General features: G+C 34.4%; 1 protein-coding gene across 1 annotated transcript; it reads left to right on the plus strand.

Annotated features, from left to right (window-relative positions):
• Nucleotides 1–914: 914 nt before the first annotated feature.
• On the plus strand, nt 915–15,563 carry LOC135833601 (gastrula zinc finger protein XlCGF8.2DB-like). Its single transcript, XM_065347377.1, has 7 exons — nt 915–1,041; nt 1,421–1,570; nt 7,954–8,100; nt 8,455–8,589; nt 14,078–14,224; nt 14,558–14,639; nt 15,422–15,563. The coding sequence occupies exons 1-7, from the start codon at nt 915–917 to the stop codon at nt 15,561–15,563; spliced, it is 930 nt and encodes a 309-aa protein (XP_065203449.1).
• Nucleotides 15,564–22,466: the final 6,903 nt, after the last annotated feature.

Genomic DNA, 22,466 nt, shown 5'->3' on the forward strand with positions numbered 1-22,466 from the left:
AATCTCGAATCCGAGATGAGGATAGAAAAGTATTTTTTCGCTATTTGAAGATTTAAAATTTTTTGAAAATTTCAAACTCGACTATTTTTACCAAAAATTCCTCGAAATTTCCCCCAGCTCCTAATTCGTGAATTTATATTGTGATTTTTCATTCATTTGCACAGACTTTCTCATCATCACTCAAATGTGTTCATTTGCATGTTTCATGTTCCACTAAGTGTATTTTTTTGCACATTTTTTCTCTATTTTTTTCCTCTCATGTGTACTTTTCTTCTTTATTTTCTTTTTTTGTTTTGTTTAGGGGTATTAGTTGAAATGTTTATTTGTACGAATGCTTGCGGTCGTCGATATACAACTAAGGGTTCTCTTCAAAGGCATTTGAAGTACGAATGTGGTCGAGAGAAATTATACCAATGTTCTAAATGTTCTAGAGCATTCCATCGTCCAGATTGCTTGAGATCTCATTACATTTCTGTTCATGATATGGTGGAGTTTTCTTAAATTATCGATATTTTCAATAATCTAGTCCGTCGTTTTTAATTTGTCGATTCCCGAGTATGTTTTACCTATGTTTTTATTCAAACTTGTTTTTAAAACTTTTCTGCGAATGTACTTAGAACTTAAAAAATGGTCATTGAGTTGCAATTTTCTTTAATTTTCCAGCATCTTCGGGTGTTGTGAACTTTTTGGGTACCTATTATTTTAAGTGGTTTTGTTTTTTTGTCTGTTTTAAAATTTTTTTGTTTTTTTTTTATTGTGGAAAAGACTGTTGTTTTTTTAGTACTGTACGAAGTAGTGTATTTTTGCATGTTTTAGACCTTACTTAGGATTAATTGATTTAAAATTTTTTGGTACCATTTTTTACGACATTGCTCGCGTATTTTTCTTCTTATTTTTTAGAGCAATTTGTCGAAATGTTCGTGTGTCCGAATGCCTGCGGTCGTCAATATAATGCTAAGGGAAATCTTCACCGACATTTGAAGTACGAATGTGGGCAACAAAGATTGTTCAAATGCGACCAGTGTGCTAAAACATTCTATCGTAAATATCACTTGCAAGTTCATTACGTTAGTGTGCACAAATTACCGTACACGTTGGAATAAGTTTGGGTTTCTCCTGTTTTTACATTCTGGAATATTTTATGTTTTGAACTTATGTATTCTTTCTTTTTTTCGAGGTATTTTATGTTCGCTAACGTTCTTTAGAAGTAATAAAATATTTTGAATTTGCATTTTTGTTCGTGTTGAATTTTCCAGTTTTTCAGGATTTTTAGGAAATATCCTCTTTCATTCGACGTTTTCTAAATTCAGCAAATAATAATTTCGTCATCTCATTGTCTTGGAGTGTTATTTTTGTATTATTATCTATTTTGTAGCCTTCTTGTTTTAGCTTCATCATTGGTGTGATTTTCTTTTTGTAGAAAAAATCGACGATAGAAGGTTTATATGCCCGAATTCTTGCGGTCGTCGGTACAAGTACGAAAGAGGAATGAAAAATCACTTGAAGTACGAATGTGGTAGAGCGAAACAATTCATATGTCGTCAATGTGGCAAAGCATTTGCTCACAAATGTATTTTACAGTCACACCTTATCGCTATTCATCGAGCCCTTCCATGAGAATTTTTGAAAAAATGAAACAGGTAAGTAGATTTGAAATATTTCTATGTTCTCTTGTGCATTTAAATTGGTAATTTAATAAATTAACTTACTGGTAGTTTTTTAAAAGTATATTTTCTACAGCATGTTTGGGTATTTTTTTTCTGATTTTAGATCGATTAAACGGTACGTTCGTTTGTCCAAATGGCTGCGGTCGTCACTATAAACATAATAGACATCTCAAGAGGCATTTAACCTTCGAATGTGGACAGGAAAAGCAGTTTGAATGCTTCGAATGTGATAGAGCATTTTGCCATAAAAGCACCTTGAGACGTCACGTTTATCTAATCCATAAAAAAGTTTTAGATTGATCAATTTTTTTTTTCTTTTTGATGAACTTGTGATATTGTTGTGTTTTTTGCGATTTTATTTAACCATTTTTTTTAAGCCGAAGTTTTTTACTCAAAATACACGTGTTGTTTTGTTGAGAGGTTTTTAGTATGTAGTTTTATCTGTTCATTTCTCCATTTTGGTGTTTGGTTAGCATTGGAGGGGAGGATTGGATCTGATCAGCTCAGGAAGATCTAATTCGATCGAAACTCTGAGTAGATTAGACCTGGTCAGATCGAATTCGTTGTTGGGAATGAGCAGATTTGATCTGATCTGATCACGTAGGTCTAATCAAACTCAATAAGATCCACAAAACTCTGCATATCTGGCCAAATATTTGATTTCATCACATAAAATCCGTGATCTGATCAGATCTGGTCAGATCAAATTAGATCTTGGGAATGTTCAAATCTGATCTGATCACATAAGTCTGATCTAATCAAGTTTCCATTTTAAGGTGCAATAAAATCCACAAAATTCTACACATATTTGGCTGAATATTTGATTTGATCAGATGAAATCCACGATCTGATCAGATCTGGCCAGATCAAATTAGATCATGGGAATGACCAGATCTGATCTGATCTGATGAAATGAAATTGAATTCGATGAAAACCTTCTTTTGATCAAATCAGAATACATTCTGCATATCTGGCCAAATATTTGATTTGATCAGATAAAATCCATGATCTGATCAGATCTGGTCAGATCAAATTAGATCTTGTGAATATTCAGATCTGATCTGATCACATAGGTCTGATCAAATCAAGTTTCCGTTTTTTAGATGCAATAAGATCCACAAAATTCTACACATCTGGATAAATATGCAAATTGATCAGATAAAATCCATGATCTGATCAGATCTAGCAAGATCAAATTAGATCTTGGGAATGACCAGATCTGATTTGATTTGATCAAATCAGAGTACATTCTGGATATCTGGCCAAGTACTCGTATTTGATTTGATCAGATAAAATCCATGATCTGATCAGATGTGGCCAGATCAAATTAGGTCTTGGTAATGACCAGATCTGATCTGATCAAAAATGAATTCGATGAAAACCTTCTTTTAATCAAATCAGAGTAGGTACATTCTGCATATCTGGCCAAATATTCGATTTGATCAGAAAAAAATCCATGATCTGATCAGATCCGTCCGGATCAAATTAGATCTTGGAAATGACCAGATCTGATATGATTTGATCAAATCAGAGTACATTCTGCATATCTGGCCAAATATTTGATTTGATCAGATAAAATCCATGATCTGATCAGATGTGGCCAGATCAAATTAGGTCTTGGTAATGACCAGATCTGATCTGATCAAAAATGAATTCGATGAAAACCTTCTTTTAATCAAATCAGAGTAGGTACATTCTGCATATCTGGCCAAATATTCGATTTGATCAGAAAAAAATCCATGATCTGATCAGATCCGTCCGGATCAAATTAGATCTTGGAAATGACCAGATCTGATATGATTTGATCAAATCAGAGTACATTCTGCATATCTGGCCAAATATTTGATTTGATCAGATAAAATCCATGATCTGATCAGAGCTGGCCAGATCAAATTAGATCTTGGGAATATTCAGATGTGATCTGATCAAATAAGTCTTATCAAATCAAGTTTCCTTTTTTTTTTTAGATGCAATAAGATCCACAAAATTCTACATATCTGCCCAAATATGCGAATTGATCAGATAAAATCCATGATCTGATCAGATCTAATTAGATCTTGAGAATGTTCAGATCTGATCTGATCACATAGGTCTGATGAAGTGAAGTTTCCGTTTTTTAGATGCAATAAGATCCACAAAATTCTACATATCTTGCCAAATATGCGAATTGATCAGATAAAATCCATGATCTGATCAGATCTGTCCAGATAAAATTAGGTCTTGGTAATGACCAGATCTGATCTGATCAAATGAAATTGAATTCGATGAAAACCTTCTTCTGATCAAATTAGAGTACATTCTGTATATCTGGCCAAATATTCGATTTGATCAGAAAAAAATCCATGATCGGATCAGATCTGGCCAGATGAAATTAGATCTTGGGAATGTTCAGATCTGATCTGATCACATAAGTCTGATTCGATGGAAACCTTCTTTTGATCAAATCAGAATACATTCTGCATAACTGGCCAAATATTTGATTTGATCAGATAAAATCCATGATCTGATCAGAGCTGGCCAGATCAAATTTGATCTTGGGAATATTCAGATCTGATCTGATCACATAGGTCTGATAAAATCAAGTTTCCGTTTTTTAGATGCAATAAGATTCACAAAATTCTACATATTTGGCTAAATATTTGATTTGATCAGATAAAATCCACGATCTGATCAGATCTGGCCACATCAAATTAGTTCTTGGTAATGACCTGATCTGATCTGATCTGATCAAATGAAGTTGAATTCAATGAAAACCTTTTGATCAAATCAGATTACATTCTGCATATCTGGCCAAATATGCGAATTGATCAGATAAAATCCGTGATCTGATCAGTTCTGGCCAGATAAAATTAGGTCTTGGTAATGATCAGACATGATCTGATCAAATAAATTGAACTCCATGAAAACCTTCTTTGATCTAATCTGAGGACATATACATATCTGGTCAAATCAAATTATAGGAAAAGGTCCGGATTGGATCTGATCTGATCATTCAAGTCTGATCAGATCTAATCCGATCTAAACTCTGATCGGATCAAATTTAATGGTGGGAATATCCAAATCTGATCTGATGTGATTAAACAGACCTGATTATAATATGCGGTAATGATCGAATCAGATCTCGTTAAACCAAATTAGATCGTAAGAATGACCGGATCTGATCTGATCTCATCAAATTTATTTTATCAAGTCTAGTTTGGACCTGATCATCAGATCTGAATAGATCATCCGATGAAAATTTTACTCTGATCAAGTCTGACGTATAAAATTCAATATATTTAGTTAATGTCCTGATCTGATCTGATAAACTTGGTATGATCAGATAAGATAAGGTGAAATGAAATTAAATTTTGGGAATGATCCGATCTGATACGATTTTATCTGATCTAACCAAACGGATTTAAATGGATGAAAACCTCATTTTGATCAAATCTGATTATATCTGGTCAAATTTTTCGGATGGGATCTGATCTGATCATATAAAATTCATTGTTGGGAATTTCTGACCGTATCTGGTTTGATTTGATTTGATTCCATCAGACCGGGTCAGATTAATTAATATTGTGTAGATTTTGGAAATAACCGGATCTGATCTTATCCTGGCTTCTCTAATCGGATCTGATTAAATCTGAGTAGATCTAATCCAATGAAAACTTTGTTTTGATCAAATCTGATTGTGAAATTCAACTCAAAACTCTGATCCGATTAGATCTGATCATATAAAAATGTGGTTTTGGGAACATTCGGATCTGATCAGACGTGATCTGATCAAACCATTGTTCTGATCAGGTCTGATTGTTTTTGTTCAAATCATATTTCATTCGCAAATGTCTTGATTTGATTCAATCTGACTAGATCTAACTCTGCTCTGAGATATTACGACAACAATCGTGCGATTTTTCAATTCAACATGTGAATTTTTTTCGCTTTCGATGTACATAATTTTCACCACTTGGTGTACTAACTTCCGATTCTACGCACATATCCCAGGGGAAAATGATGAAATCTGATCAGATCAGAAAATATGCCTGCATGTGATCTGATGATCTCATTCTCATTCGAATCAGAATTGATAAAATCATATTCACCCTTATCAGATCCGCAAATTCCTCGAATCAAAAATCATCCGATCAGATTTAATAATTTTCTCTTGGGATTCCACGTCTCTTATAATTGATTACTTTTTTTTAACGGAGATTGAAAAAATACCACAATTTTACCTGGCCATCGATGTATTTATCTTTTTTTAGAAAATTATATCCGAGGGTTTGTATGTCCAAATGCTTGTGGTCGTTAGTACAAGTATAAATCAGGACTTACTCGGCATTTAACATACGAATGTGGACGTGAAGAGCAATTCAAATGTGCCGAATGTGATAAGAGCTTTTTTCAAAGGTGTAACTTGAAGTCTCATATCATTAGAGTTCATCAATCTTTACAGTTTTAAAATTGTTACATTAGGTAACTGTTATATTTGTAAGTTAATAGGTATTTGTTGTACATGTTCTTCTCCCTTCGCCGCGTATTTCTTCGAATATTAATCAATTTCTGATTGTTTTTTTGTTTTGGTTTCTATTTGCAGAACAATTGTACGGAATGTTTATTTGTCCGAATTTTTGCGGTCGTCGATATAAATATAAAAGAGGGCTTCAGAAACATCTCAAGTATGAGTGTGGACAAGAAAAACAGTTCAAATGTTACGAGTGTTTTAAGGCTTTTTCTCAGAGAAGTACTCTGAAAACTCATATTGGTCTTATACATAAGAAAATTTTCATTTAATTTACCCAGTTTTTTTTTTTACTCGATCAAATGTTGCGCGTGTATTTTTTTCTCGTAATTTTTAGTTCGTTTTTCGTTTTAGTAAAATCAAAATAAATGTGTTTTTTTTACGACGAGTTTTATTTTTCAGTCGTTCGTTTTTTTTTGTTGGGTCTTTTGGCTTTGTAGTTGTTTGTCTCTCTATGTTTTATCGGGTCTTTTTCTCCATCTCTCCCTCTACCCCTTATCGTTACTTTATGTGATATGGTATCAGACTGATTTTTGTATATTTTTTAGAACAATTTACTGCAATGTTTGTGTGTCCGAATGCTTGTGGTCGTCAGTACAAGTATAGAAAAGGGTTAAACCAGCATTTGAGGTACGAGTGTGGTCAAGAAAAACAATTCAAATGTAGAGAATGTGGTAAACACTTTACCCATAAGTTTCACTTGAAGGCGCATCTCATCGCTGTTCACGAATCTTTAATGCCGTGACTTTTTTCACAGGTAACATTGATCAGTTTTGTATGTATATTTAGCCATCAAAATAGTATTAAATAGGACAATACGCGTCAACTTCACAATACCCCCCCCCCCCCCTCAACCCACCTGAAGCGCAGATGATACTCAAGAGCTTATTGTGGAACTTAGAAAGCTGGAATGCAAAAAATAACGCGAGATTCGAAATCAGCTCCTTTGAAAACCTAACAATTGATAGGTCGCACGAATTTTTCAATTCTTTGAAATTTTAGGGCCCATTGTGGGGCTTAGAAGGCTCTTAACGAAAAAATAACCTGAAATTCGAAATCTACGGTCTCGAAAACCTAACAAACGATATGTCACATGATTTTTTGGATTTTTTCAAAATTTGGCTGGAATGGGGGGGGGGTAATGTTTTAGATTGAAATTTGGAAGGAAATAGCGTGATTACTGAAAACTGTCAAATGCTAGGAAAAAAATTATTTTTTTTTCAACGGTGCGAATCGGTTTTCGTTTCACCACAAAATTTCAAATTGGGCATTTTTCGCACCCCCCCCCCTCTCCCATAATTTTGGTCAAATTTTGAAAAAATTTCAAAAATCATGTGACATATCGTTTATTATGTTTTCGATGCCGCTGATTTCGAATTTCAGCTCGATTTTTCGATTGGGGCCCCCTGAGATCCGCAAGTGGATCCCAAATTTCAAAAAAATTGAAAAACTCGTGTGACCTATCGATTGTTAGGTTTTCAAGGGTGCTGAATTCGAATTTCGATGTAGTTTTTCGATAGGAGACCACTGGACCCCACTATGAACTCCACAATCTGAAAAAAAAATCGAAGAATCTCTGTGACACATCAGTTGTCAGGTTTTTCGGTGTGCTGATTTTAAATTTTGGAATATTAAGGCTACCGAAATGCATTTTTGTGTGCGTGTGTGTGTGTGTTTTGCTTGATTGTTCGTTCGCGCGTTTGTTTTTTAAAATATTGTATTCGTATACCTACCTTTATTTGGACATTTATTAACATAGATGAATTGGTGTGTTTTCAGTGCATTCGGATGGAATGTTTGTGTGCCCAAATGCCTGCGGTCGTCAGTACAAACAGAAATTCGTTCTTCAGAGACATTTGAACTACGAGTGTGGCAAAGAAAAGCAATTCAAATGTCCCGAATGCCCAAAAGCCTTCAGTCATCGGAGTACTTTGAAAACTCATACTGGTCTCGTGCATAAACTGATTTTACAATGATTATCGTGTTTTTTTATTCTCGTTGAAATCTTTCAATATTACTTACCTAATTATTACCTACTTATTTTAAGTTTCATGTTTTCTCGAGTTTTTATTTTTTTAAATGTTTTTTGACTGAATTTGAATAAAGTATGTGTTTTTTTTTAAAAATCGAGTTTTCGAATTTTAATTCACTTTTTGATATACTTTCGGTTGTTTGGGTTCTCTTCGATCATCTGATAAATAGTTTCGTTTCAGCTTTCCGATCCATCATCGTATTTGTAAATATTTCACCATCATTGGTGTGTGATTTTTGTTTTTCTAGAAAGATTTAAAAACACTTCGTCTTCGTACGTTTGTCCAAATGCTTGCGGTCGTCGTTATAAATACAAACAAGGAGTTTATACGCATTTGAAGTTCGAATGTGGACGCGAGAAACAATTCAGATGTTTCCAATGCGGTAAATCCTTCGCCCGCAAGTGTAGTCTCAAGGCTCATCTTATTACCGTTCATCGATCTTTAGCAATTGTGAATTTTCTATAGGTAACAAATAAGATTTCATTTCGTATCGCATGACAAGTCTCAATAATGTTCATTGTTTGCCTGTTTTCTGCTCGTTCAATGTTTTTTTTGTATCTCACAAAGCTTAGCTTCATTTTCCACGCCATTATTTTGTATAAGTTATTCTTTTTTTCTGTTTATAGAACGATTTATGCTTCTTGTGTCGCCGAGGCCATTTCAGGCTCATTCCAAGAACGAGTGTAAACGAAAACAGCAATTTAAGTGCTCGAAATGCCCTAAGACTTTTTTCCATCAGAATTATCTATCAGTACACGCAGGTCTCGCGCATAAAATTATTTTAAAATGATATTTTCTCGTTTGTTGATCGTGTTTTTGTTTTGACCACAACGTTTGCTGAAATGTTCGGTTCACATATTTTTCCAGTTTTTTAAAAAAAATATTTATTCATTTTTGTACGTCAAGTTTTAGACCCTTTGAAATATCTTGATGAAAGAAAGGGAGTGTTTGAAAAAAGATGATCGAGAAATTCTGCCACTTTGGTTACTAATTATTTTTTTTAAAGAAATTGATCAATTCTGATGTTATTTCTTTTTCCTTGAATTTGCAACACTTCTCACTCTGGCAAAATTGATTTATTCGTGTACTCGAAGGAGAATAATACTTTAATTTATTTCAAGTGACTAAGTTCTTACCTAAGAGAGCTGTTTAACTTATGACATTTTTTGTTAAGATTTATACCTTATTTAAGTTTCGAAGCTTTTGTAGTTTTGGCATTTTTTTTTTCTGTATTGGTAAAAATAATTTATTATTTGTTTTTGTTAATGTTGATTCGTAGAATATGCTTGTTTTGCTTTTTCTTCTTTTTTTTTTCTTTCAAATATTGTAAGGCTGTATTAATTTTAAGATCATTGATGTATTTTTGTTTTTTTTTTTGGTTTTTATTTGTTTTTCTAGAACATTTCAGCGAAATGTTTGCATGCCCGAATGGCTGTGGTCGTCAGTATAAAAATAAACGAAGTATTTACACGCATTTAAAATACGAATGTGGACGCGAAAAACAATTCAAATGTACCCTATGCGATAAAAACTTTCATAGGCGGTTTCAGTTGAAGTCTCATCTACTTTCTGTTCATAAAGTGTTAATGTAGGGCTATCGTTTTTGATTTTTTTTTGGGTAAACTCGTGATAGATTTGTAAATAGACTTACCCTGCTCTGTTTTTTTTCGTTTTTTTTTATTATAATTTTTTTGGTGTATTTTTTTGATCGATTTCCTCTTTTTTTGGCAATAAAATATGTATTATTGTGTTAGTTTGATCGAAATATTGTACTAGTCTCGAGAATACGTACTTATTATGATTTTTATTTATAATTGTTTTATTATTCAGTTTTTTTTTGAAGTTTATTATTTCTTAATCCATTTTTGTTGTTCCGATTGATTTAATAAATTTTTTATTCATTTTTATACTTCTTTTTTGAATTTTTTTCAAGTATAATTATTTCGCAAAATCAGGCAGATTGATGAATTTCCAGACTTCGTCGAATTTTAATTCTCTCTTTCGTAATTGAGCTGAAGGGAAGGAAGGAAGGAAGGAAGGAGGGGGGAATGGGGGGGGGGGGGTTAAAGAGCCTTTTTTTGCAAATCTCGAAGTACCTAATCAATTTTAGGAAGGTATAACTCCGTTCATATTACACTTTGCTCAGAACTGTGATTGAGAAATATCGTTTCAAGTTTTCAAAAATTGAAAGTCGAGCTTTCAAATTGAAAGCTGAGAGTTGAAAATGACGCTGTAAGTACGAGCTAAGATTTTAAATTCCGTACAAAGTACCACGGATGTAATTTATTTCTGAGCTGATTTGAAACATTCAACTCTACCAATGTAGACTCTCAATAAGAAGAGGCACCCCCCCCCCATTTAGGGGACAAATTTGTAAAAAAATATCGAACTCGTGTGACACATCGAATGGTATGTTTTCAAAGGTGCTGAACTCGAATATGAGCTTATTTTTCTGATTCGACCCTTTCCACGCCTCTCAGCCCACTCTTACCTATATTGGGGGGGGGGGGGGGGTTAAAGTACGCGGCGTGAGAGGTACCAGATTGAAAAAATAAGGCCAATAACGTGTTCAAAATCCGTGAAAACATGCTATTTCACTACCGCATGCGACTTTACCAACATTTTTAGATTTGGACCTCATTTTGGAAAAATGGGGGAGGGGGTAGTTCGAATAACTCGAGAAATAAACAAAGCCATAATCGTGTTCAGCACATTAAAAAATTTTCTATTTCGATTTTCAAAGTCTTCAATTATTCAGAAGGAGATGTTCTTTGATGAGTGATGAGGCTCTTTTGAAGGTTCGCTGGTTTGCCCCCCCCCCCCTCCTCTCACTGGTTCCTTACAGTTGTAGGATTTTATAAGAAAATAATTCAATATTTTTTGATTTTCATGTAGGTCAAAAAAAAGTGATGCCAGCCCTATCCCACCTCACAAAAAGTTATGCCAATCACCCCCCCCCCTTGCAGGTGAAAAAATCAAAATCATTCAATTTATTTGAGAAATGCTTCATTTACGCGCCAAAATTTCTCTAAATAGACCCGTTTTTATAAAAAAAATTCTGTCCCACTTCCTCAAATGATTCGCGGTTCTCATCGTGAAATCACCCCCACCCCCCCCCCCCACACAATTGAGAATTCGATAAATGAAAATGAAATACTTCAGTACATAATTGTTTAAAATTTAGGTATTCGAAAAATTCTCCATTTATGCGCCAAAATTACTCTAAATAGTCCCCTTTTCAACAAAAAAAATCTCTCACTTCCTCAAGTAATTCGAGCCCTCTTTGTGAATCCCTCCTCTCCCCCCCCCCTTTCATAAAAAATCTATCGAATGAAATACTTACTTCAATATAAATAAAATTTTTTTTGAAAATTTCCAGTTTCTGATTCAGAATTGTTTTAATTAGACCCTCTGTTTAGGAAAAAATTTTCCTCGACCCCGCAAAGGCTCGTAAGTTGAAAAAAAAACAAAAAAATGAAGAAAAAATTGAAGTAATTGTGGTCAAAATTCTTTGAAAACTTTTCATTTCTTATCAAAACCTTTCTAATTAGGTAACCTCCTTTTCAAGTAAACCCCTCTCTGAGCCTTTGAACAATGTTGGGTTTTACACTTGAAGACCCACAAAGTGAGAAAAAATCCAAAATTTTGGAGGAAGGGGAGTTTTCTCTTGAAAAGTGGTTAAGGGAAAAAATCAAAATTTTACCAAACTGACCAAGAAAGCTGAACTTTGGGATATACCTTATTATCGACATGCCAAATCGATTGGAAACGGTTTCAACCCGTTTTGAGCAGTTCTGGAGCCTCCAGCAGATTTTTGAAACTCGAAATGTCCACAAAATTCCATCAAATTGGAGTTGTAAAGCTGAAATTTATTCTAAAAACTAATTTCAATATGCTACGAAGTATTGCGGGTGAATTTAAAAGTCGTTTTGGAGCCTCCAGCGACTTTTTGAAAATTCCTGAAGCCTCCAGCAGATTTTTGAAACTTTGAATTTCCCCAAAATTTCATCAAACTGAGATGGAGAGTCGAATCTCATTCTGCAAACTAATTTCAATACACTACGAAGTTGACTGCTGGTGGATTTCAAGTCGTTTTGGAGCCTCCAGCAGATTTTTGAAACTCGAAATTCCCACAAAATTCCATCAAATTGGAATTGTACATATAAAAGCTGAAATTTATTCTAAAAACTAATTTCAATACGCTACGAAATACTGTAGGTAAATTTCAAGTCGTTTTGGAGCCCCCAGCGACTTTTTGAAAATTCCTGAAGCCTCCAGCAGATTTTTGAAACTTTGAATTTTCTCAAAATTTCATCAAACGGAGATGGAAAGCTGAAATTTACTCTACACTTCAATTTTAATACCCTCTGAAGACGACTTCAGGTGAGTTCAAGTCATTTTAGAGCCTCCAGCGACTTTATTGAGAATTACTGGAGCCTCCAGTAGATTTTTGAAACTTGAAATTCCCGCAACATTAATTTATCAAATGGAGTTGGCAAACTGAAATTTACTTCGCAGACTACATGGTGGTTTCAAATGGTTTTGAAGCTTCCAGCTACTTTTAGGAAATTTCAATTTTCCAAAAAAACGCCATATAACCTTTCAAAAAGTTGCTGGAGGTTCCAAAATGACTTGAAATCCACTAGCAGTCAACTTCGTAGCGTATTGAAATTAGTTTGCAGAATGAATTTCGACTCTCCATCCCAGTTTGATGAAATTTTTGGGGAATTTCAAGTTTCAAAAACCTACCGGAGGCTCCAGTAATTTTCCAAAAAGTCGCTGGAGGCTCTAAAATGACTTGAACCCACCTGAAGTCGTTTTCGGAGGGTGTTAAAATTGGAGTGTAGAGTAAATTTCAGCTTTCCATCTCCATTTGATGAAATTTTGTGAAAATTTAAAGTTTCAAAAACCTGCTGGAAGCATTAGGAATTTTCAAAAAGTCGCTGGAGGCTCCAAAACGACTTTTAAATTCACCCGCAATACTTTGTAGCGTATTGAAATTAGTTTTTAGAATAAATTTCAGCTTTACAACTCCAATTTGATGGAATTTTGTGGACATTTCGAGTTTCAAAAATCTGCTGGAGGCTCCAGAACTACTCAAAACGGGTTAAAACCGTTTCCAATCGATTTGGCATGTCGATAATAGGGTATATATATACCAAATTTCAGCTTTCTTAGTCAATTTGGTAAAATTTTGATTTTTTCCCTCATTTTTGGCCTAAATTGGATTTTCAAAAATTCACCAAAAACCGAAAAACGCACTTCAGCACTTGAAATTTTGACAAGTGATAAAATTTTGCATGATCTTTCGATCTACCTTTGTAAGGTTTGAGAAATTTCGTGCAAGTCCTATGTAGAAACGCAAAATCTGCGATTTCGGCTGACCTGTCAATCAAAATGGCCGCCATCTTGTAAGTAAGGCCAACTTTTTTTTGGGCAAGTTTGCTTTAAAATGTTCCTTAGGATGTTCCCTTTAAGAAAAAAAAGTAGTCCCGGGTGATCGCTGGGGGGGGGGCTGCAATTACTCCTATTCGGACTAAAAAGAAGAATTCTGATCAGAAATTATCGAGTATATTCGAAACATTATTACACACTCGAATATTGTATTTGTTTTCAATTTTTTTTGGTGAGGTTTCTTTCGAAGGAACTAAAATTGCTTGAGGGCCAAGGGAGCGACCCCCTTTTCCTCACATCTCCGCTTGAATGGGGCTAGAGGCGAACTAACAATGGTTTTCTTGGTTGTTGTTTTTCGATTCTGAAAAAAGGGTCAGTTTTTGACGATGCATTTTTGGGTTCGATTTCATTTTGATTGGCTTTTGCAGCGTTTTTGCGTCGTATATTAACTCAGCTGTGTGTCTGTATGTTTTTAGGACAGTATTATGAAATGTTCATTTGTCCGAATGCCTGCGGTCGCGAGTATAAATATAAACGAGGACTTCAAACTCATTTGAGGTTCGAGTGTGGACGCGAAAAACTATTCAAATGTACCGAATGCCCAAAAGCGTTTTCTCGAAAGAGTACATTGAGAACTCACGTCGGTCTTGTGCATAAAAAAGTGTTGACCTAATTCTCCAATATAGCTACTCGTATTAAAAAAATAATAATAATTCACTCGATGACTTTTAAAATAATTTTATTTTTTATCTGATTTCGTTTCTACGTTGAATGTGATTTTTTTAGAATAAAGTCGAAGTACCTATATTTGAAATATTTTCCATCACTGTGTCGAGTTCAGTTTATTTATTTATTTTTTCTGATCTTATTTCTAAATCCTGTCCATGTTTTTATAGAATCGGGTGACTGAACTATTCATTTATACTTTTGTCGTATTCGTTTTTTTCTTTTTATAGGACAAAAAGCTGAAACGTTCGAATGTCCGAATGGTTGCGGTCGTCGATATAAATATAAACAAGGAGTTTACACGCATTTAAGGTTCGAATGCGGACGCCAGAAACAGTTCAAATGTTCCCAATGTTATAGAAGTTTTGCTCATAAATGTAGCTTAAAATCTCACCTCCTTTCTATTCATCGGTCATTTTTATCGTAATAGGTAACCGCGATATCTCAATCGAATAATGTCAAAAAGCATGAGTATATTTTTTTGATATTCCATATTCTTGCACGTTCAATTCATAGTTCCTGCACGTTTGGGTGATTTTTTTTTATTTCATAAGTTTTGTTTTCGTTTGTCTGATTTTAGATCTGAGGTTTGCTTGTCCGAATGGCTGCGGAAGGGAGTATAAGTATAAGCGAGGACTTTGGAGTCATTTGAAGTTCGAATGTGGGCAAGAGAAACAGTTCAAATGTTCAGTGTGTTTTAAAGTCTATAGCCATAGGAGTTCATTGAAAAGTCATATTGGTCTCGTGCATAAAATAATATTAAAATAAATGTTTTCAAGTTTTCACTTTTTTTTTATCATTTTATTTTATTTTTGTTTTGATTTTGTTTCAAGTTTTTTTTTTTTTTGAATGTTTTTATAATTCAAATAAAGGCTTCTCATTTTTGTCTTCTTGGTGATTTTGAAGTCTTATTTTTTTCACGACTACATCTCAAATTTTAGAGTCAAAACTCGGAGTTGAAATTATTCCAAAACACAACCCCATGTGGTTTAAATATCAGCTCAAGCAGCATCTTGAGATTGGATTTTTTTCGTTCGAAATCGTGAACATTATTTCGCCATTATTTATTATTCAATTCAATTTTTTTTGTTTAGAAGAAGAGTCGATCGAAACGTCATCATCGTTCACATGTCCGAATTCTTGTGGTCGAAGATACAAGTACAAAAGAAACATGCGAGCTCATTTAAAGTACGAATGTGGACGCGAAAAACAATTCAAATGCTCGCAATGCCCTAAAAGCTTTGCCCAAAAGAGTAACCTGCAATCGCATCAAATTTCTGTGCATCGTTTTCTACCTTGGTAACGAATCATTATGTACATTTTTATGGTGTTGGCCACTCACTCGATTATACCTTCGAAAATTTTCTTGTTTAGCCTCATCATGGCTGTGCTTTGTTGCGTTTCATTTTTTTTTAATTTTTTAAATTTTTTTTTCAGTTATTCTCGTGGCTTAAAATACTTACCTTTTTTCCTTCTGTTTTTTTATATTTTTATAGATCCGTTAGCTGTCACTACGTTTGGGTGCCCAAATATGTGCGGTCGTCAGTATTTGCATGCTAGCAGTTTAACAAAGCATTTGAAGTACTATTGTGGGCAGGAGAGACAGTTTAAATGTTCTTTATGTTATAAGGATTTTCATCAGAAGGCTCATTTGAAAAAACATGTTCTCGCGGTGCACAAACAGACGTGATAAGTAATCCTATTGAGTTTTTTTTCCATTGATCATTAAAAATAATTATTCGTTACGTACTTATGTTTTTCCATTTTTGTTTATTCGATTTTGTATTTTTTTTACGTGTGTTGTTTTGAAATGAAATAAATTTTTTGTTTATTGAATTGAAATTATTCTTTTTCTTTTTTCTTTTTGTTTGTATTTGTTTTTTGTTTTCAAATTGGTCTGTTGACTTGAAGGCAATATAATGCATTGGATAATTTTTTTCATGCTTTGCATTATCAGATCTGCCTCCCTATTTTTATATTCATTTTTATTCTTTTTTTGTTTTTGGTAAATTTTTACAATCGATTTGTTTGTGTCTTTTTTCTAGAGCAATTAAAAAATTTATTCATTTGCCCAAATAATTGCGGTCGTCAGTATAAATATAAACAGGGGCTGCGAGCGCATCTGAGGTACGAATGTGGACGTGAAAAGCAATTCAAATGTTCGCAATGCCCCAGAAGCTTTGCCCAAAAGAGTAATCTGCAATCGCATAAAATTTACGTGCATCATTTTATACCTTGATAACGAATCATTTCGTTTATGGGTCCTTACGTTCGATTTCGATTTTTTTGGTCTCGTGGAATGTTGAGATGGTTTTTGTTTGTTGTTTCGTATACACTTATCATTCGTTATGTTTTCCGTTTTTGTATACTTTTCTGCGTAGGTAGGTATTTCGTTTTATAAATAAATAAAATTGTGTTTATTGAGCTTCTTTTTCTCTTGTTTTTTTTTTCATTTTTTAAAAAAATTGGTACATTGATTTTTTGTTTTTGGTGTATAGAAAGCTTAATTCAAAATTCGTCTCCTTAAAAAATCTGATTTTTTTCTCTGGTTTTGTCCTTTTATAGTCTGGAATAATGACAATGGAATGATTGCCCCCCTCGTTGATCCTCTAGCATAACTTTGTTTGAACTGGACAAAGCTAGATCGAAAGAGCACGTAAGCCAAAATTTCAAACGCTAAAATGTATTTTTCGATTTTTGGTGAATTTTTAAAAATCAAATTTAGGCCAAAAATGAGAAAAAAATCTAAGTTTTTCCAAGTTGACCTAGAAAACTGAAATATGGAACATGCCCTATTTTTGTTCTGCCAAATCAATTGGAAACGGTTTCAAAACGTGTTGCGTAGTTCTGGAATCTCCAGCTGATTTTTGAAACTTGAAATATCCTCAAAACTTCATCAAATCAAGCTGGAAAACTTGAACACGTTATTCAATTCGACCAACGTATTTGAGTCATGTACTTACTTCAATTTAGCTCAATTTTTTTTTACAGTGTCTACTCACTCAATAAGTAAGAAACTCGCAATGAGGGATCGGGTGGGGGGGGCTTCAATTATCTTCACATTGTCTGGAGGTACTCGACTTCAGCAGCGCATTACTCCAAAGCTTTGATACTTTGATCAAAACTGATTTCACAGTTCGAAAGGACATTGCATTTTGAATTTTTCAAGTATTTTGAAATTTTCCCAAGTTGAAAGTTGAACTTTCAATCTGGCATTTTGCAGCCAATAGCTTGTGGTCAGAGTTACAGTCAGCACCATGATATGTATGACAGTTCTTCACTATGTTCTTGAAGCTTTCTTTTCAAGTACGTAGTCTATCTGGTTTCTGACTCAACCTCCAGGACTGACCCACGTGTACAATATTCTTTCATGCTGTTTGAACCAGGTATTGCATATTACTAGACCATGTCTTTCTGGAAACTCTACCCGCATAGTACTGACAAGATCGTCAGTGGCCTTGACAAAAGTATCGACATGTTTTTACATGATTGTTGATTGAAAAAAGTCTGAACATTATCCACAATGGGGTTAATCTAACTATGTTTAAGATGATTGATTAAAAATTGATATGATGAAAATTCTGATGGTCGTCATTGCTGTCTACATTTGTATCTACAGTCATGTGCAAGATTTTGATATATTGTAGATACCTTTGTAGACCGATGATCGATATCAGAATTCAGGTTGTCTTGTTGATCCGAAGTTGATGTCGACTATAAGATTGACAAAAGCATCTACAAAATTTTGATCCTGTATAGCTGTTACTTTTGTCAATCTAGTAATTGTCATTGACTTTGGCACCAGCAAGACGACCTGAATTTTGATATCGATTATAGGGTCTACAAAAGTATCTACAAAATATCGTCATCGAGTAGATACTTATGTAGATTTAGTAATTGACATCAACCATCTGGTTAATATTGATGAGGAAGTTGATGTCGATTACAAGATCAATAAAATATTTTTAGAAATTTTGAAGTGTTACTGACTCATTTGTCAATGTCTGAGTCGACAATACAATAAGAAAAATTTTCTAAGTCCAGAATAAGATGGACTGAATATTCTTTTAAGGCCTCTCCAGTTCTCCACTCAACAGTGACAATGGTCTAGTGGTTAGAGAACATGACAGAAGTGAATAGCAACCTAGGTTCAATCCCTACCCAGGGCAACTTTTTTTCTTTCAACAAATTTTTTTAGGGTGAAATACTTTTGAGAATAATTTTACTTGAATCAAAAAAAGAGTTTTGGGCACATTTCGCACATTTTTCAATCAAAATTTGCTTCTTTTAGACTCAAAAAAATGACACCAATGTCGAGACTTCATCGAGACAAAAAATGAAGGGAGATGACAGTCAATTTTGATATTAACTTCTCACTTGTCATTTATCGACATTGGTGTCAACAAATGTCGTGTCAACAAGTGGCGGATTAGAGATCTCATTTTTTTCATCGACTTTGGCATCAATATTGTGCTACGAGGGTACGAGCATTTAGCCTCTTTTGTTTTGCTCTCAAAGTGTGTACCTCCCTGCAATGGCTGCAACTTGGCTGCCATGATCATTCCCAACTTTGGCATTGAAGTCTCCCATCAGAAACACAACATAATTGTTTTTCAAGCAGCTCATCACTTCTTCTAGGTCATTGAAGAAGTTGTTGATTTCCTCTGTACTGCTTCCAGCTGTTGGCTCATAAACTTGAATTATCATGATTGGTTTTGGCTTGACCTCCTATCTCACAAATATTATCCTCTATGATTTTGGAATTATAGCACTGATTTTATCGCTGATTCTGGTATGTATTATTATACCCACACCTTGTTTGTGAGTGTCTTTCCCAGCTTAACTCATTTCATAATGTCCATCTGCCCGGTTTCTACCATTTCCAGTCCATCAGATCTCGCTTCCCCACAACAATTGTCGACATCGACATTTACATCAACTACATTTTTTTCCAACATAATGATGGAAAAGACGTGATCAATTAATTATTTAGTACAAATCTTCTGTCTGTACAAAAGCCAGGTAAATGAAAATTTTTGAAATTTTCTCATTATTTCTGATACCTTGATGTGGCATCTCAACATGTGGATGTAAAATTTGATGCTCGAAATTTACATCTACAACTATGTCGACCAATTTTTCAGAATTAAAATTTCAGTTTCAGTGTTTAAAAGTTTGATAAACATTCAAAAATATGATCTTGTTCAATGAGCAAAACAAATTTTTTAGGGCATTGATGAAATTATTTACTTTTCCATAGTTTGGAGTTGTAGATGATAATATGATGTTGATATTGTGGATGTATTTGTTGATGTCGAATTTCACATCTACATTAACATCGACATGTCGACAATGAAAATGGATTAGTTTAGTACTCTTAGATAAAGTTTTGCACCATCTTTGATATAAGGAATTTCTGTTCAACTTTTTGATTATACAGACTTTTTGTCTGTACTTCTTCGGAAGTCAACTTTGCATTGATGCTGTTTTCAGCACAAGCAATAGCCACATCAGAGGAAATCATTTTTGAAAAAAAAATTAAAAATTTTTAAACTCAAATTTTATAATTTTATGAAGCAGGAGGTCGACATAAATGTTGATGTGAATGTTGATCCATCCACATCCGTCACTTTTGGATGCCACATGTTGATGTGAATTTCGACCCAGTGGCAAACCAATTGTCAACATGAATGCAGATCAACATCAGTTGACAATTACATGGACAATTAGCTCGACACAGGGTTGAAATTCACATCGACATGTGGCATCCAAAAGTGACAGATGTGGATGGGTCGACATTCACATTGAAATTAGCATGGTCATTGTTGTATGGGTTATTCCTAATGTGTCAATTTGTAATCTCCTGGCTTCTGTAATAACATTAGTGAGTTTTCCAATTTTATACAAAGTTCTCACATTCCAGCTTGAGACGTTGATATTGTTCCACTTTGTTTTGACTCCGCATATTCTTTGCACCCTATCCAGCTGCCTTGGCAGATGAGGATCAGCCTGATGGTGGAGACTTAGGGCCATTGCTAAATTGATGTCCATATAATTCTTGGGAGATGAAATGGTGGTGGTTTCCCATTGCCTTCCACCATGATTTTCTGTTTGGGGTTTACTGCCTTAGCCAAATTTGCCAGTTTTTAGGCAATGGTATTCACCTTCTCACTCTGAAGCTCTTGCACTTCCCTAGGGCTGGAACAAGTGAGTTTTTAGTGTTCTGCAGCTCTTATGCATTCTTGTTTGTAATCCGTATTTATGTACAGGTTTGGCCTTTGGCTTGCCACTCCTCCCCATCACTCCACCAACTGGAGAATTCTGCTTTGGCTATGTTTATTGATTCCGAGTCCATCTAACAGCAATATGTTACCACCCTGCACGATGTGGACGCACAGAATACCCCTGGTGTTGTCTTCACCTTCTCATCTGTCCTTGGGGACTGGCTCCTCTTCATGATCCGAGTTACTACCTAGAGACTACCTCTAGCGACAACAACCTGTGCCCTTGCAGGGTCCCAATGGGGTAAAAGATTAAAAGCGTGTTTTGTTTGTGCAACCCATGAAGTGTGTAGTATGTTTTTGCTAACACTGAACTCGAATATGATGTTAGATTTTTGGGGTTGGATACAACTAGCTGGTCCATGGCCCTATCAACTATCCTACATACCACATTTTTGTATTTGATATCAGCAAAGTACTTCCCAGAATGGACTGGGGGCTGATCGGATTGTCCTTAAGAGTTGGCTTTTTTGTATGATCAAAGAATGACCTCACCACTAGAAGTTTCAAGTTGTCATCTTCCAACGTGTGGCTGTTCTCATACAGTCCCGGTGGTATAACCCTTGTTCCAGACACTTGCCCCCCCTGGGGGGAGCACTCTTCAGCTTCCGATGTAGCTTTGGAGTAATGCACTGTCAAAGTACCTCGAGGCAATGTGAAAATAATTGAAGCCCCCCCACCCCACCTGCCTCCACTGGGGGCTGGAACCAAACTGATTGCGGGTTTCTTACTTATTGGGTTGGTAGACATTGAGCGAAATCAAAAGACATGACTTTTAAAATCGCATTTTTTTGGTGGAGTTGACATGGAATGACACCTTAGTTAGAAAATTGTCTTGTTTGTCCTTATGTTTGTGTGTTTTGTTGTGTGTATGTAGTATTGTGTTTCATTTTTTTTCGATTTTTTTGTTCGGTAATTCTCAGGTTTTACAATATGCTTCATATCATGTTCCTTCTGTTTTTGATATTTTTATAGAGCAATTGGGCGTCACCACGATCGGGTGCCCAAATATGTGCGGTCGTCGGTATAAAAATGCTAGCAGCGTATACAGGCATTTGAAGTACTATTGTGGGCAAGAGAAACAGTTTAAATGTTCTGAATGTGATAAGGATTTTTTTCAGAAGGATAATATGAAAAAACATATTATCATGAAGCATTTAAAGTTACCTCGTTGAGTTTTTTTTTCGTAGGTAGGTCATTAAAAAAAAAGGTATTCGTTCGACCTATACCTACTTCACTTATGTTTTCCATTTTTGTTTATTCGGTTTAGTATGTATTTTTTTACATGCGTTGTTTTGAATAGAAATACCTACATATAAGAAGAGTTTCATGTTTTTGTTTTTGTTTTTTTTGGATATGTATTGTATCTCATTTTTAAATTTTTTTTTTCAGTTTTTTTATTCTATAATTCTCGGGTTTTATAATATGCTTCATTATCATTCTCCTTGTGTTTTTTATATTTTTATAGAGCAATTGAGTTTCACTACGTTCGGGTGCCCAAATATGTGCGGTCGTCGGTATAAAAATAAACGAAGTATTCACACGCATTTGAAGTACGAGTGTGGACGAGAGAAACAGTTTAAATGTTGCGAATGTGATAAGGATTTTCATCAGAAGGGTCAATTGAAAAGACATATTCTCGCGAAGCATAAAAATTTATCCTATCTAGTTTTTTTTTCATAGGTCGTTTAAAAAAATTATTCGTTACTTAATTATATTTTTCGCATTTTAGTTTTGTATTCGATTTTGTATTTTTTTTTTACCTGTCTTAGTTTGAAGAGAAATAAATTTTTAAAAAAAATTGATTGGTACATATTTTGTAGTTGGTTAATTTTTTTCATGCTTTGCATTATGAAAT

This window comes from Planococcus citri, chromosome 2 (assembly GCF_950023065.1).
Source record: "Planococcus citri chromosome 2, ihPlaCitr1.1, whole genome shotgun sequence".
Lineage (NCBI taxonomy): Eukaryota > Metazoa > Arthropoda > Insecta > Hemiptera > Pseudococcidae > Planococcus > Planococcus citri.

What these genes read in the sequence shown, in the direction of transcription:
- LOC135833601 (XM_065347377.1), top strand. Translation starts at nt 915, where the DNA reads ATGTTCGTGTGTCCGAATGCCTGCGGTCGTCAATATAATGCTAAGGGA. An exon ending in CAAAGCATTTGCTCACAAAT is followed by an intron (nt 1,571 to 7,953) that starts GTATTTTACAGT and finishes GTGTGTTTTCAG; the next exon opens with TGCATTCGGATGGAATGTTT. An exon ending in ATTCAGATGTTTCCAATGCG is followed by an intron (nt 8,590 to 14,077) that starts GTAAATCCTTCG and finishes GTATGTTTTTAG; the next exon opens with GACAGTATTATGAAATGTTC.